The sequence below is a fragment of the Cyanistes caeruleus genome, chromosome 11, assembly GCF_971803275.1.
Source record: "Cyanistes caeruleus chromosome 11, bCyaCae1.hap1.1, whole genome shotgun sequence".
In the NCBI taxonomy this organism is placed as follows: Eukaryota; Metazoa; Chordata; class Aves; order Passeriformes; family Paridae; genus Cyanistes; species Cyanistes caeruleus.
The window spans coordinates 3837037-3852979 of NC_141711.1; the positions used below are offsets into that span (position 1 = coordinate 3837037).

General features: G+C 49.2%; 2 protein-coding genes and 1 long non-coding RNA gene across 5 annotated transcripts in view; 2 read left to right on the forward strand and 1 right to left on the reverse strand.

Annotated features, from left to right (window-relative positions):
• Positions 1-221: 221 nt before the first annotated feature.
• LOC111934955 (uncharacterized) lies at positions 222-8167 on the forward strand. 3 transcript variants are annotated; one of them, XR_015274942.1, is made up of 4 exons: positions 222-280; positions 373-444; positions 536-632; positions 770-8167. It is a non-coding gene; the product is annotated as an uncharacterized LOC111934955 (long non-coding RNA). The 3 variants fall into 3 exon arrangements; XR_015274943.1 differs by having other exon boundaries at positions 236-280; positions 373-433; XR_015274941.1 differs by lacking the exon at positions 222-280 and having other exon boundaries at positions 283-444.
• Positions 8168-8373: 206 nt separating this feature from the next.
• GPR27 (G protein-coupled receptor 27) lies at positions 8374-10591 on the reverse strand. The gene has a single exon (XM_023935115.2). It carries the CDS (start codon positions 10575-10577, stop codon positions 9435-9437), a length of 1143 nt encoding a protein of 380 aa, XP_023790883.1. The 5' UTR covers positions 10578-10591; the 3' UTR covers positions 8374-9434.
• A 420-nt stretch (positions 10592-11011) lies between these two features.
• EIF4E3 (eukaryotic translation initiation factor 4E family member 3) overlaps positions 11012-15943 on the forward strand; it is a 31797-nt gene continuing 26865 nt past the window's right edge. Inside the window, exon 1 of the mRNA XM_086846820.1 lies at positions 11012-11033. Within this exon, the coding sequence (XP_086702946.1) occupies positions 11029-11033 (5 nt within the window). The 5' untranslated portion in view covers positions 11012-11028. The remainder of the gene's footprint in view (positions 11034-15943) is intronic.

Consider the following 15943-nt stretch of genomic DNA (forward strand, 5'->3'; position numbering starts at 1 on the left):
TGCAGTAATTTCATTATTAATAGAAATGTGTGCATTAATTTTTAATGTTATATGAATATTGATATTACAGATATGTTATAGAATAATGTTGATATCCCACCACACTCGAGGCATTTCCATGTTTCTTGCCAGATTTTGGGTTAGCAGAGAGGCCTTGCAGGAAAGGCCACCACCACACATAATGAGTTGCTGCCTTAATTTGATTACATGCTTATTAGGAAAGGGGAAGCAAGGTGTTTGGGATTTGAGGGTGCACATCTGGCTGAGCCAGCACACACCTGTGAGCCTGGGGGATTGCAGGGAAGGCTCTGCTGCTGAGCACCAGCAACCCAAGCTGAAACTCAGCTTTTATCTGCATCTCCCTGCCCACAGTTCACCCCTGGGAAATCTTGCCACTTCAAAAAAACAGTGTTACAAGTCTTTGAGAGACGAGGTGACATAAAAGTAAATTATTCTGGTTGTGTGGCAAGGGGGGGACTTCAAATCTGAAGGGGTCCATGCAGAAGAGACAGGTCACCCTAACCTGGTTTTACAGAACTAGTAACTGGAAGAAGGTTAACTGGCTGAAGGTTATCATGAGGTTTGAGAAGATAAAAGGGAACAATCCATACCTCTGCAGAGAGCACTTTAAGGTAAGAAAAGTGATTATTGCTGGTATTGTTAGTTCGTAGTGGTGTGGGAAACGTTATGCTTGCTGTGACCTCCAAGTGTGTTTGATGATCACATAACATTCCATGTCAAGGGGTGCTTTGCTAATTTTCCTCATCAGGACAATCCACCAAAGCAAAGGATGATACCAGTAAGTGTGACCCCAGACTGAGGTCCTTGCCAGTGCCTCCCCTGCCCCCGTAGCTCTGGGATTTGTTTCTGCACAGATGGATATTCAAAAGAAACAGAAGGTGCTAAGAATCCCTTGATTTAAACAAGATGTCTCAGGAATTTGATCTTGACAATGTGCAACGTGTTTTCCAGAAGGAATTAAAAAATTGCAAGAAGAGAATAGACTGTGCAAATGCAAGAGGATTTTGATAACAGCTAAATCAATGTGCCTTTCTCTGTTACAAAGATATGAAATGGCAAACCAGCAGGGGTACAGTTGTTAGACTGATCAATAATTCTGAGCACAGGAATGGAGATGAGTTTAATGCACATCAGCAAATCACCTGTGGCGTCTCAAGGAGAGTCTTGAGCGCAGGCAGACCCAGCCCAGTGCAGCAGGACACATTCCAATGATTTGGCATGACATGTGACACGTCTGCCTTGGAGGATGGTGGCAGCCTTTGGGTCACTCTGCCCGGTCATCAGGGCTGGGAAAGGCTGAAGCTGAGTAATCCTGGTGCACTAAAGGGAGGAGGATGGATGGCAGCTTGTTTTGTGACAAGGAGTACAGTGCAGGAGAGGAGGGAAGAGCAATATAACCACAGAGGACAGGTGTAGATCTCCCTGTGGCAGGGGTTTCCCAGAAATCTGACTGTGAGCAGCTTAGTGGGGCAGAAGATGAAGGCAAGCACAATGTCAAAAGGACAGAAAGTCTCCTCTGAAAAACATGGGAAATTCTGTGCATGTTAATTGTGTGCCAGGAGTGCCCAGAGCACCCCAGACTGATGCTCCATTGTACTGTGGCACCAGACATCAGCGTGTTACAGGCATTTCCCTGTCCCCAGAAGTTTGCAGATCTCACAGACCATATAAAGCAAGTGCCTGTGCTGTACTCAGGGTGTTCCTGCATCGCTGCAGCCTCAGCTAGCCAGGATGTAATGCTGTCCCTGCACTGCATCCAAGCACAGGGTACAGGAAGGATGGGCCATGGACCCCTGTGGAGCTCTGCACTACACTGCTTGGGCAGCTGTATCTCTTCCAAGGCTGGGAATTCCACCAGGTCTCACAAACTCTGGTGCCTTGCCTCCACCACAGCATCGTAATACACAGAAAGGATTAAATCTGTTTTTAAAGCATAATGTGGCTTTGTAAATCCCAAGGCAGTAATGCAGTGCAGAAGCAGACTAAAAATATGGCCTGGTTCCAGCCCAGCAAGCAGGGCTGCATCTTCTTTATTTCCTTTTTCTCTTGCACGTGTGAGTGCACTCATGTAATTTCATGCAGAGATTTGTGGGCTTTCACTGCAAATGGGCAGATGTGGCTCTTGCTGCGAGGAGTTTGCAAACCAGCAAAGCTGATATTAATTCCAGGGGGTGCAGGATTCACCCTTTATTTACTCCTCCAGGCTACATGGGAGCCCAGGCAGCAGAGCACACCTCTGACCTCTTTTATGGGGCCACAAGGGTCAGCTCAGGGAAAGGCATCAGTGAGGCAGCTGCCAACATTCTCACTCTTTCCAAAAATTTTACCTCATCCTGTAAAATTAGTAGGTTTCTAATTTTTTCCTCCCCAGTTTCTTTTCTCACATGGATGAAACCTTGACAGAAAGGTCCCCCAACACTTCAAATCCAACAGCAAAATTTCCTGACTGTGGTGGTGTCATAATTCCAGCTCCCTTCCCCACCCTTTCATTAAACTCCCCAAAGTCGCTAAAAAACCTTCCACACATTGCAACAGAGCCTTCAGCTATCTGGATTTGGTTTACACCAGCACTTAGGCACAGACAAACATTGCACAAAAAGTAAGTAAAGGTCTGTCTTGCTGAGTATTTAGGATCTGTTGGGGAGGAAGATCATCACCGAGCCCTGTCCCCACTGGCAGCTCTGTGGCAGGTCCTGCAGAGCCTGGTTTCTGCAGCCTCCCTCATGGCCCTGCTGGGGCACCCTTGGGTGATGCTCAGCCCAGCCACAACCCTCCTTGCTTTCACATCCCAGCTCCAGCTCTACCTCTGCTTGTGATGCTGCTGGTTCCTTGGCTCAGGAGCCCATGTTCTCCCCCTGTAGTCACTGCAGCTTGGCTGAACATACTCCCTCTTCATCTGCCTTCCTGCACACCCAGGTGTCTCCTGGGGCTCTGCTGGAGCTGGCTCCCAGGGGCAGCTCGGTCCTGTGGGCACCCAGAGCTGGTCTCTGTGCCCCAGGGCCACTGCAGCCCTGTGCCACCAGGGCTGTCCCCCTGCCCTTGGCACAGCACACTGAGGCACCTGCTGGGAATGTGCAAAGCCTAATGAGAGAGGGAAAGGAAAGGAAAAGGAAAAAGCCCAGTTGATTTACTCGACTATCAAGCTACTCAACAGTTTCCTTTCCAGCACCCTCCTGCAAGTGCTCAGTGACAGATGGGGACAGATTGAGTGGTTCGATGCAGTGAGGTAATATTCCACTAAATCATTCCTCTATCTCTCACTGTCAGAAGACACCCAGACTTCAGCCTTTCCTCTGAATCTTCCTGTGTTTCCCTCTTTAATGACAAAGCCATTTTAGCTCTACCTCCGCTAAAATTTCTGAGAGAAGCAAGCACTGTTTATATGCTATGATAAAATGGGTGTTGTAAAACAGTTAGCAAAAGGAAGGAGTGAATCACCCTGAGACAGAGAGGGTTCTGGTGCTGTTTACTGGTGTTTCTGACTTCTTTTTCTTGCCTGTGTGCTGGGGCTGAGCCCCAGACCCCGGTGCAGGGACCCTGGCTGGGCAGGCAGAGCTCGGGGCAGGTGTGCCGTGGGCAGGCGCGCAGGCTCACACTGCACGTCTCACAGATGGAAGATCCATTTTTTTTCCTCTGGATGATTTGTTCCAATGGTTAATCATCCTCACAAAAACACAGGAGATTTTTTTTTTTTTATTTTTTTAATGACATACCAGTAAATAACATTCAGAAACCTTAGGATGGGCTTTCTCTCCACCGGGCAATCTCCTGATTTCTGCCTACTCTATGAATGCCATGATGATGCCTAAAATTAGCTGTGACTTCACAGCTTCCCTGTGCCCTTGCAAGACTAGCTTTGAACTTGAAAGCCTCCCACACAAAGTGCTTTGTGCTATCAACCTGGTCACGGCAGACGAGAAAAATGTGGCACTAAAGACAGTGGCCTTCCAATAAATACATCCTCAGTACAGCCATGCATGACTTGAGATCAAACACAGAGTGCAAGTGCTGAGGTCATCAAACATGAATAGAAATACAGAAATGCAACAGCTTGCATGAAAGGCTGAGCTTGACTTTAAAGTGATGAAAGCTTGTGTAGTCAGTGATTGTTCACCCGTGATAATGCTCCTGCCATCAGTGGTTCTCTGCCTTAGAAAGGTGAATAACTAATCATTCTTGGGATAAAGCATCGAGGTGTGGGGCAGTTAATGACTTGTACCAAGTGAAATTAGGCTGGGAGATGCTCAGCATCAGCAGCTCTAGGGAAAGTCAGAGTGCCACAGATGTCAAGTTGGAAAATCAGCTCCCGGTCACCAGTTCTGCAGCTGATGGATGAGTAAGGATTTACCCCACACAAGTCCTTCAGGAATGATATGACATCATAAGTCACCAGCATAAAAGGAGGTTTGGGGTAAGATATCCATAGGCACAGCCCCACCCCAGCATGACACAGCACCAGCTTTTAGGAGACCATCTTCACGGTCTTTCTCGGATGGCTGCATTTCTTCAATATGTCATATATTTTTTAATATTCTGAATCATAAGAACATCATAGCATGGGGAATGCTTCCTGGTTCCTATCACAATAGAGTTAATTATAGCCTGTGCAGTGTTTTGAGCAACTACAAAGGAAGCTGTGCTAAAAATGATGACTTTAGGAAACCTCTATTAGAAAACAGCCCCCCTGCCATGTTTCTAATAATTTTTTGATTAGAAGCATAACTATCTAATAAGGTTTCTGGGGTATTCTGATACTGTGTGGAATGATCCAATCTGCAGCCTGAGCTAATGAAGTGATACTTAGTATTGTACTCTGCCAATATGTGTCTGTTGCTCTGTCTGGAGCCACTTCCCTCAGGGCGGTTTGTTGGCAATTCTGAGCAAGTGCAGGTGACTGTGCTTAACCATGTGGGGTGAGTGGCACAGGTCCAGCCACATCCTTTTCTGGGAAGAGAGGGAAAATGCCAGCTTTGTGCTTCTCTGAGCTCTGCACAGTGTATCCCAGGACAGGCATACAGCATATGGCAGAGCAGCCTTCTGAAGATGTAGCTGTACCACATCCAGGTAGAGCCTCAGGAAAGAACTGTTGCTATCAGACTAAGCCAAATTCCTGCCCTATTCCTTGAGGCTACTGGCTTCACACCATTTTGGGAGGCAGCTTTGCCTCCTCTGTGCAGACCTGGTATTGGAAGATGAAATGATGACAGCTCGTGGGCTTCGCATCCCCTGCTCATCCTCCGCCTCTAGCATGACCACTGAACGAGACCTTTACCCAACAACATGATTTGACTGAGGCCAAATGCTTCAGCTCCTTTCCTAGCTCTTTCCAAATCTAATAGCAGAGCTACAAGCACCCTGGAGTAGTGCAGGCACTGAGTGCTGTAAATCAGAGATCATCTTGGCTGCTGACTGGGATTTCCGACCAGTGCCATTTTTCAAGCTGGCCTGACATTTAAGTCTACACTAAAATCCTCCACTGACTTCAAGATTTTGACTGGAAACACTTGTAAGGAATGTGTTAAATACCTGGTGAGTGAGTGAAGATGCCAGCAGCAACCAAGATTTTTCTGGAGCAGCCCTCAGCCCAACTGCAATCCCTCACCACAGATATGCAGAAGAAGCATGCTGTGACCTCTGAGCCAGACTGTGAAGAATCTCTGGGGGAGATGATATTGGTATTTCCTGTGGTACTCAGCACATGTGGTGCCCAGAATATGGGAAACTATCATGCAGCTGCCTGGAGGGGTAGAGAGAAGACTGAATGTCCATTCTGGTGAAGCACAGGTCAGTGGAAGAGCTGGGAGAGCCCCACTGCTGTGCAGCCCACCAAACCTTCTGAAGTGCTTTGTGTTTCGGTCCGTGGGGATGGGGAGAGGGGCTCAAACCATCTGAGTTTTTGGAAGAGAGCTCAGGACTTGTACAAGCAGCAATAGCTTCACACATGGGAATAATTATTAATACCAGTCATTGGCACTTCTGAGTGAGACCAAAAGCACTCTGGTTTTTGTGGGATGGAGGATTTACAGCCACACCTTACAGTCCCAACAGCAGCAGCCATCTCTCCCTGTGCTCATTCCATTCTCCCAAACACTATTTCTCTCTTTTTGTTTTTTTAATCCAGAGCAGGTTTTCATCCTCCCCGACACCCCTTCTTCTGATCTTGGTCAAAGCATTTAATCTCTGTGACCCACTTTCCCCATATGCAGACTAAAGGCAGCTATGAGAACAAGTGAACACTGTGCTTTGGAAATGCTTTTTTTTTTTTTGTTTCCTTGCAACTTTCTTATATTTTCTCAGATTTTAGAAGGAATATTTATCTTCTGGTGCTTTTCTTTTTGGTTTTTCTTACTTTCTTGATGCACTCTCAGCCAGCAAAGTGGTGTTTGTTGGTGTGCTGGCACGGAGTACTCCTTAATTTTCTGCCATGTCCTTGATATTTAGTTTCACATCTTTTGGAATTAAGCCCTATTGTACAACACCTATCTAAACCCTGAATTAAAGCAACTGGAGTTCCTTCTCTTTTGTACTACCACAGCCAGGATCATAATCTGACTGACATCACAAGTACCTAAAATATAAAATTAACTTCAAACATGAACTTCAAACAGCACTGATTTTGCCCTCAGAGTATATCAGGAGTCCTGAGTCAGCCCTGAAAGCTGTGTGCAAGTAAAAGGCATGGAATACAGATAATTTTTTTTTTTTTTTTGGGTATGCTTGTGCTGTAGCAAGGCTGAATCTGGCTGCCACTGATGGGTGATAGCAAAGCACCCGTTATCTTCACCAGATAAGAACCAACTCACCCACCTCGTGAGGGCATCACTGAGCCAGGGGATACCTCTGCACAGAGGCTGGCATTCAATACAGCAGCACTGCTTGATAAGCCAAGCCTAAATAAAACCATCAGGTCACCCAAAGGTGAGTTTTCATCCCCCGCATATACGACTGATTCTACAACTTGTGCTCATTTTTTCTAGAAGCGAAAAATCTGGTCCTTGCAGCTTTTAAAATAACTATTTTCCCATCTCTGTGGTTTAAATAGAATCATAACCATACTACTTATAGCCTGGAAGAGAGAGAGGATGCCAAAATATCAGACATTTTTAATAGAGTAAAGAGAAAGAAAATATTGGCTTGGTTACCAGCAGGATTAGGAAAAAGATGGCAAGATCTGAGTTACAGATCACAGTTCTAGGCCCCTACTATGCAGGCAGCCTCTGAGGGAAATATGAGATACAAGAAAAGTTCCACAAGTTGGAATCCTGCAGAAAAGACCTAAAAGTAAACCAGGGGTATAAAGTATACTTGAAACACAATTCCCAACAACTGCACCCATGCCTTGCCCCATAGTCTTTGTAACACAGCTCTACCCCACTACTCTCCCAGGCTCACTAAGCTATCATATGATATTCCAGCCTGAAAATATAATTATCACTGATAACCAGCTGCTGCTGTGATCTGAAGTATGTGACAGCTTTCCTTCTGTACCCAGGTGCATTTTCAAAATGCTTTAGAAGCTTTAGAAGTGATCATTAAATCTCTCCTTGTTTTAAAGATACCCCATCCATAGTCATATTTCCGAGCCCAGTTCTGGCAGCATTGGTACTACAACTGTACCAAAAAACTCAAATTGCAACCTTCTCCTTATGCACTGCAGGAAATGCTGCCCTTCTGGTGTCCAAATCCCAGCTGGGGGTGGAAAACAAGGCTTAAACCAAACCAGGAGTCCCAGCTCATTTCATTCCTTGCCTCAATCTGAAGCTGCCACCTTTGCCCTCTTCTGATCTGCCATGTCTCTTTTGTGCTCTCTTCATAGTCACAGCACAGCAACTTATTTCTCAGTTGATGTCTACCAGTTTTGGACTACTCCTTACAGAAATACTCAGCAGATGCAGTTTCTTCACATAAACTGAGGCTGTATCCCTGCCATTTGGTGTGAGACTTGCTCCAGCACAGGTTTGTTAAATGTTACATGACCCATCAGAAAGGGAAGCACCTCAGGGACAGCTTCCTCTGAGACAGCTAAGAAGTTGTGCCAGGATCCTGCCATCAGGTTACTGGTTAAAATACTTTCAGAGATGTTTTTGTAGAACTACAGAGCAGGTTAAAATGCCATGCTTAATAAATGTAAGCTTCCCATTAAGAATATAGTTTATAAATGAGTATGGTATTGACCAAGCCACAGCGTTAAAAAACTGCTTTGCCAACTAAAATTAGCCATCCACAATTACACACTCTTTCCTATCATAAACAGAGCAGCAATGAGCTACAACAGAAATTTGGTTTCAGCAGACACAAAGAATTGTGCTATTTAAACCTGTTGCCCATCATGAATTTAAGTCTTCTTAAAAATAGCTTTAGTCACTTTTATTGGTATAAACACCTAAATTGAGATCTAACAGCAAATAAGGATTGTGCTTGTCCATAATAACCTTAGCTGTGAAATCTACTCAGACACAAGACATACAACCTTCCACATACACAAGTTATTTGTCAGCAAAGCAGAATGCTGCCATTCTGAAACAATTACATACAGTAAAGGTTTTCAATATTTTATTAAAGAAAACAGTCAAAATGTACAAGTATTACCCAGGTTTGTAGATAACTTCCTATAAAGGCAGTAAAATATGAATTTCAATCTAGGTTTTAAAAACTGCTATAGTTGCTTATTTTTAAAGTTGGTATTTTAAAATCACGTTTCACAAATAGTTCTGAAATATTACCAAATGAATAGTGCAACAAGAAAAATTGAAATTAGTTCTACACTGTTTGCATGTCAAGCAAAAGTTATAACTAACGGCTTCAAATACTCAAACCATTTGAGAATGAATGAACCCAACAGCTCCCACCAAAACTGACTTCTGACCACACTAGGAATGTCCTCTTCATGTTCTTCACTTAAAATCAAATAATAATAATAAAACAACACCTCTTGAGGTCATCAAAAATAACTTTAGTATAAAATTGTCTTGGCCCTTATCAAATATTACATGAGTAAAATTGTTAAGCCTTTATCAAAACAGACAGGAATAGGGAAACAAAAAAAATGTCATGGCCTTAATCCGTATCTGTTGGAATCATGTTTAGAAACGTTAGAAGCAAGACCAGAAACTCGGAGCCCTGTTTTGTTTTTAAAAACCACACAATCACAAAGAAAAAAACCAGCTTCTTACTGCCTAAGGTTTGGGGGTGTTCTGCTCAAGTACCTGTTCCCATAGACAGCAACCTGTTATGTTCTGAAGAGAGCATACGCAAAATATAGAAAAATAAATAAAATAGCTTCTTACAGCCTAAGGTTTGGGTGCTGGGTGGTGGTTTAGTATGTCCCCCACAGGTCACACTCTCTTGAGCTCATATGCAGAAACATGGAAATTTATATCCATCTTTCTTTTTTAGAAAAGAGAAAAGCCCCCCTACATCCCAAAGCTCTTGAGATCGCAAAGGATGGTGCCCTGGGTGCTCTGGATGCTTTGGCAGCATGGGAAGTGGGCTCGGAGACAGACCCTGAGCTCCTTGTTGAAGATGAAGCAGAGGATCGGGTTGACCCCTGCCTGGGCAAACGTCATCCAGACGGAGGTGGTCAGGTACACCTGGGGGATGGAGCTGGCCTTAATGAAGACCCGCAGGTAGCAGGCCACAATGTAGGGGGACCAGAGCAGCAGGAAGAGCAAGGTGATCATGTAGAACATCTTGCAGAGCCTTTTCTCCATCTTAAACTCCTCCAGCACCAGCAGCCTCTTGATCTGGCTGTGGGTGGCCTGCCTTATGCCCACGAGGGTGGGCGGCGTGGGCCCCCTGCCAAAGCCAGCCGTCCAGTTCGCAGCCGCTTGGCCAGTGGCTCCCGGCCCGTGGAAGGTCCAGTTCTGGCTGATGGCCGGTACCAGCTGGGCCGGCTTCATCTTACGGTGGCCGTGGATGAAAAAGAGCAGCTTGATGTAGACCAGGTGGGTGGCGGCGATGACGGCCGCCAACATGAGCATGAAGCCCAGCGTGTCATTGGCCTTGACGTAGCGGTGCTCGAAGATGCACTGTTCCTCCTCCCGGATGAACTTGTAGGTACCCACGTCAAAGACGGGGGGAAAGGCCATGGCCATGGAGAGGGTCCACACCATGCACACCACAGCCAGGCAGGTCCAGCCCGTCATGCGCTTGGCGTAGAAGCGGTGGTGGGCGATGGCCATGTAGCGCGTGACCCCCACGCAGAAGAGCAGGAAGGCGGCGTGGAAGCAGAAGAGCACGGCCAGGAAGGCCAGCACCTTGCAGCTGAGGGGCCCGTGGGGCCAGGCGGCCCCGCTGCGCACCGACAGCATGACGAAGGGGAAGCAGGCGAGCGAGCGGAGCCCGTCGGCCAGGCAGAGGTCCAGCAGCAGGTAGTAGGGCGCGCGGTGCAGGTGCCGGTCCTTGAGGATGAGCCAGGCGAAGAGCACGTTGCCGGCCAGGCTGACGCAGAGGATCAGCCCCAGCGTGGCGAGCTTCAGCCCGGAGGCGCTCAGCAGGCCGCCGGCGCTGGGCAGGTGCGGGCTGCTGCTGCTCCCCAGCTCGCTGCTGTTCGCCATCGGGTCCTTCCTCCTCCTCCTCCTCCTCCTCCTCGCCTCCTCCTCCTCCTCCTCCTCCTCCTCGCCTCCTCCGCGCGGGCAGGGCCGGGGGCTCAGCGCCGGGGGCTCAGCGCCGCGGCAGCGCGCCGGGGCCGAGGGCCGCGCCGCCCGGCGCCCCCATGCCCGCAGCCCCCATGCCCGCAGCCGCCGCCGCCCCGGCCGCCCCGGCGAGGCGGGGCGCTGCCGCCGCGCTCCCCGCGGGCCATGCGGCTCCCGCGCCCGCGCTAGCTCCGCGCCCGCCGCCGCCGCCGCCCCGGGGGCATCGGGGATGCGCTGGGGGGGGAGGAGGGGGGCGCGGAGCGCAGCGGAGCCTCCCCTTACCGCCGGCAGCTGCTCCTCCGCGCCGGGAGAGGGGCCGGACGAGCCTGCGCACAGCGGCGGCGGCGGCTCTGCCCAGCTCCCGCCGAGGACAATGGGGTAAATCCCCCTCCCTCTCTCCCTCCTTTTTCCCTTCCCTCCTCCTCCTCCTTCTGCTGCTCCTCCGTCCCTCCGCCCACGCCTCCGCCCCCCGCGCAGCCCGGCCCCTGCGGAGCGCGGGGCTGAGGCAGGCGCGCAGCGGCGCGGAGCGGCGCGGAGGTCCCGCTGCGGCAGCGGGGATGGGAGCGGGGCTGGGAGCGGGGATGGGAGCGGGGATGGGAGAGGGGATGGGAGCGGGGATGGGAGCGGGGCTGGGCGGAGCGGAGCCGCCCGCGGCCGGACCCCCGGCCCCCGCCCTCCTCCCGCGGGGGGCGAGTGCCGGATGGGGCTCGGGGGCAGCCGCGGGGTGCGGAGGTGCGGTGCGGTGCGGTGGGGTGCGGGGAGGTGTCCGGCCCCAGCAGACGTGGCGGGGATCCCCTGCATCCCCTTCCCGAGGAGCAGGGGGGCGCGATGCCGCTCACAGCTGATGGAGACGGTGTATATGGGCGTAAGACAGGTGTGTATGTGCCCATGTACACACGTACCTATGGCATGCGAATTGGTTCGGTATAGCCACACATCAGTGACACACCCGTGTGACAGTCACCACTGTGCTTCTGCTAGATTTGGCCATACTAAATGGCCATTTAACTTCCTGCTGGCAAGCAAGGCAAGTCCAGCAGCACCTGTTGCAATGCAGCATCTGGGTGTGCTGTCCCTTGCTTGGCAGTGGGGTTTGAAGGGGAAGGAGGCTTGCAGCAAGCTTACAGGGCAGATGTTTCAGTGTGAACATCAAGGAAAAGGTGCCTCTGCAAGTCAGGAGCCTGACATTTGGATTCCTAGTAGAACCTGTCATTTGGGGTCTGACTAGGGTTCTTAAGAAGGTCAAACAGGATGCTCTTCATGTTTCTGTGTTGTTCAGGGGCTTGCCAACTCCCAGGCTCAGTTACCCAGGACCCACAGAGGGTTGGGCAGGTTTTGTGAGCTGGATAAACCACAGCTGACCTGACTAGCACAGAGCATCTGCTGATGCACCTGTGCTGTTGGTGCAAGTTTATAATGGGCAGTTTAATGTAGGCCAGTCAGATAGAGATCCTTGTCCTCTCTCTCCCACTTTGCCATCCTTGTGTATGTAGGGCAAGGCCTCTCTGCGTGCCTTGTAAGGCACGCACCAACGCACGGCCCTGGGCTCACTGGAGATGCTAATGCAATTATCGTACTATTACTGAGTTTCCTTCATGGCCTCTTGTGAAGGACACGTCTGAAATCCTTTTTGAGCATTCTATTAAAAGCCATCAGTAAATTCAGCGTTATTCCAGAAACTGTAGCAATTAAATCATTTGCATCAGCCCCAAAAGCGAAGATTGGTGGAGCATCTTTCGAGCGGATCTTTCTGGCTGGTTTCAGAAAGTCTCTCTGCATGTAGCAGGGACCAAGCTCTGACCCTGATCGTGCCACCAGACATCCAGAATAACTCTGCTGAACTCCTGGCATTTTAACAGTGGCAAACCAAAGCCAGACTTTGGCCCAAAGATGCGTCGAGGGCAATCTCTATCACACAGGACTTCGTTTTCCCCTGAATCTGGTTTGTTTCTCTGATTTATTGCAGTGTTAGGAGACCAAAGAAATCCTGAGAGGGGAAAAAAAAAAAACGTGGTAGATAATTGAGGCTGCTTTTTGCTTCCTACCAGTGCATCTGAGCTGTTTTCAGTTGTTAGGTTTCTCATTTGCACCGAAGTTTTACTGTGACAGAGAATTGCCCACGGGTTGTTCAGTGCTTTGTGCAATTTTCCAGGCGTTTCTCACATTCGTGCAGTGACTCGAGTGCCAGGGTCGCGGTGTCCCCTGGGCAGCCCTGGCACCTCTGTCAGGAGCGCTGTTTTTGTGGAGGAGCCGGGACAGCGCTTGTGTCGCTGGTCCCCGGTGCAGCACAGGAGCAGGCTCTGCCACGGCAGGCTGCCAGGAGCCCGTGGGCTCTGCCAAACGTGAGTACGAGGATGGATTGTCCTTGGGGGCATGTGGCTTTTCAGAGGAGCAGAGGAGCCCTCCTGGCCCGTGTTAGCTCCGAGATCTCTGCCATCAAGTGAACAAAAGGGAATAACACACCTGCTTCCCTCCTCCGCTCCTGCGGGAAGGGTTTCTCCTCTCCCTGAACGCTCGCCAGCGCAGCTGAGCTGGCTCAGGAGCTGCCGTAATTCACTGCTATCTTGCCAGGCCAGCAGCAAATTGCTAGCTCATCTTTCTTCCACCTGTAGCGAGAAGAGAGCCGGCAGGGAATGGTGTTTCATCCATTTTCCCAGGGCTGCTTCCCTGATGAGGCTGTTGCGTAGTGCTATAGGAGGTGTGAGCTTGGAATTTGGCTGGCTGAGAGATGTGACACTAAAGGGACTGCCAGAAGGAATGGAGAAAATAAGGGGCAGGCAGGGGGTTAGCAGCCTTTATATGAGCAGGCTCCTCGCCTCCCCAAGGGGCTGACCTGGCATTAGTCCCACCAGGATAACTCTGCCTGTTAGTTACACCCTGCCAGGAGAAGAGCCCTCCCTGCCCCACCTGGGTCACCCCATACAGGCAATCCAACACCAATTCAGGCTGCTTCATGTCTTGTTGCGTCAGACCCATCAACTTCACACCAGTTCCTTGTCTGGACTCAGTATGAGCTTGGACATTAGTGCCAGACTTGCATCATTTGACTAAAAAATAGAAATAGGGCATTTTGTAACCCCTTTGCTGCTGCAGAGATGGTCAAGGAGCCCTTCCCACCTGCAGGGACTGTGGTGCCTGTGGAAATGTCAACCACTGAGAGTCAAAAGGAGCAGCAGGGACTGCTGTATCCACATGGCAAAGCCTTTATCTCTGGTGCTGCTTGGCTCTGCCAGGTGTCCAGCCCCCAGCCAAGCAGGGGCACCTCTGTGCATGGGTGTACAGAGGTGTCCTGGACACTGAAACACAGAGCACCTGCCTCCAGTGCCCTGGTGGGGGCTGGAAACACTGTGTGTCCATTGGGCATCTCCAGACAAAAGCCAGACCCATCACAGCAGTCATGGGGAACAGGTAATTCCCAGAGACTGTAATGAGAGTGTTAAGCTATTTTCCTTTTCCCCTTCAATCACTTTCACAAAACGAGTTTAATGAAGAGCTATTCTCTGCTTACAAAATGGTGCTGCACAAGCTAGATGGATTCCTCTGACCTTTCAGTGTACTTTACTTGAATTGGCTGCCTCTTCATGTTCTCCTCTCACTGCCTTGAACAGGAAAGACAGCTCAAATAGGGACTCTTACAGCAAATACTGTGGCATATTGCCTTCTTTCTATCAGTCACTGATGTGCTTCCTGAATGCTTATCTATTTATTATTAGTGGTTTTATTTGTGTTCCTGTGGCTGGGAGCTCTGCATAACGTTTCTGGAAAAAGAAGTGTCCTGTACCCCTGTGATAGTGTGGTAGGAATCAGTATTGTCCCTGGTGTGATGTAGGGGAAGGAGTAGGAAATGTCTGGATGTGCCTGAAGGACAGTCCCTGCACTCCACCATGGCTGACACACCACAGGGAAGCAGGACAGGTGAGAGCAGTCAGCCAAAGCAATTTTGCTGTCACAGATAATTCAGGCAAGGAAAAGTTTTCAGGCTTTGCAATCAAGGAGATGGAAAGGTCAGTCTGGAGCAAAAAGGGATAACAGAGGGTTGAGTTGGATCTGGCACAAAAAGATTAAAGGTCCTCCTTCCCAGCTTCCTGTAATTCCCAGAAAGCTCTCTGGATGACACTCATTATTTGAGTTATCTTTGCACCTAGTGGAATGAGTCAGGGACCAGGGTGCTACACAAGCAAAACAAAAAGCTGTCCTTTTGCCAAGGAAACTTAAAATCCAGCAGTGCAATGGGAGAGAGAGCTGATATGAACCCTAGAGAAGGGGGAAAATGAGCAAACCACGAGGTTGCAGCCTAGGGAATGGCATCAGCATAAGGGTGGCTATCAATCATCCCTGGAAGGGGAGGAGGGAGTGTCAGGAGCTAATGAGGCAGATTTGTGGGTGTTTACAAGGATCATGATAATACTTTGTGGCAATGACAGAACAGAGGATGACACATGAAGGTAATGTTTGGGCACTGGGTAATGTGAAAACAGTGTGAGAAAATTAAAATCTGCAAAATTTACAGTACTACCCAAAATAACTGCTCTGCACAGGAGCCATGCCTGCCCTCTGTAACCAGGGCACAGCCATGGAACTTGCCAGCAAAATGAAGGCAGATTTAAACAATGCTGGAAAACCTCCACCCTGCCTCTTGCTTGCAGAGGATCCAGATGTCAGGTTGGGAATGGGGCACTGGGCACTGCCATCAGGCTGGGAAGGGCAGCAAAACACTAATGAAGGATTTTGGATGTGGTTTTGTTCCCACAGTAGTGCAAAATGTACAGATGACACCAGAGTGGATGAGACTATTAATGTCACTGTTGAATCCTGATTTCCTGGATGGCAGCAGAGGATCTGCAAGCGAACAGTCACAGAGCTGCATCTCTGTGACAGAGGGGTATCTGACAGCTAGCGATCACATTTTTCAAGGGCTTATTCCTGGCTGTTTAATACTTCATATGCTCTCTTGGGGAGGGAGGAGGGAAGAACGGAGGAGTATATTTGGCACAGCAGGGAAGTGGACTCGGGTCTTTTCCATCCCTTAGTGCTGTGCTGTTGCAGGAGGAGAGAAAGCCTCCTTCCACAGCAGTACTAATCCTCCTCCACAGCAAGATGAACGTTTTGAACTTGAACAACTCCTCTCATTTTTCCCCCATGTGATTGTGAGTCAGGCTGAGCTTCTCTATTCTTCTCCATAATTGAGTAGGAGATTATTTTGACTGGAAATAACCAGACACAGGTATCATGGCTGTGAAAGCCTCCATGCATGCCACTTGCTAAAAGTTCTGTAGCCTTCTGAAAAG

Coding starts and splice junctions, on each gene's coding strand:
- GPR27 (XM_023935115.2), bottom strand. CDS start 10,577: ATGGCGAACAGCAGCGAGCTGGGGAGCAGCAGCAGCCCGCACCTGCCC.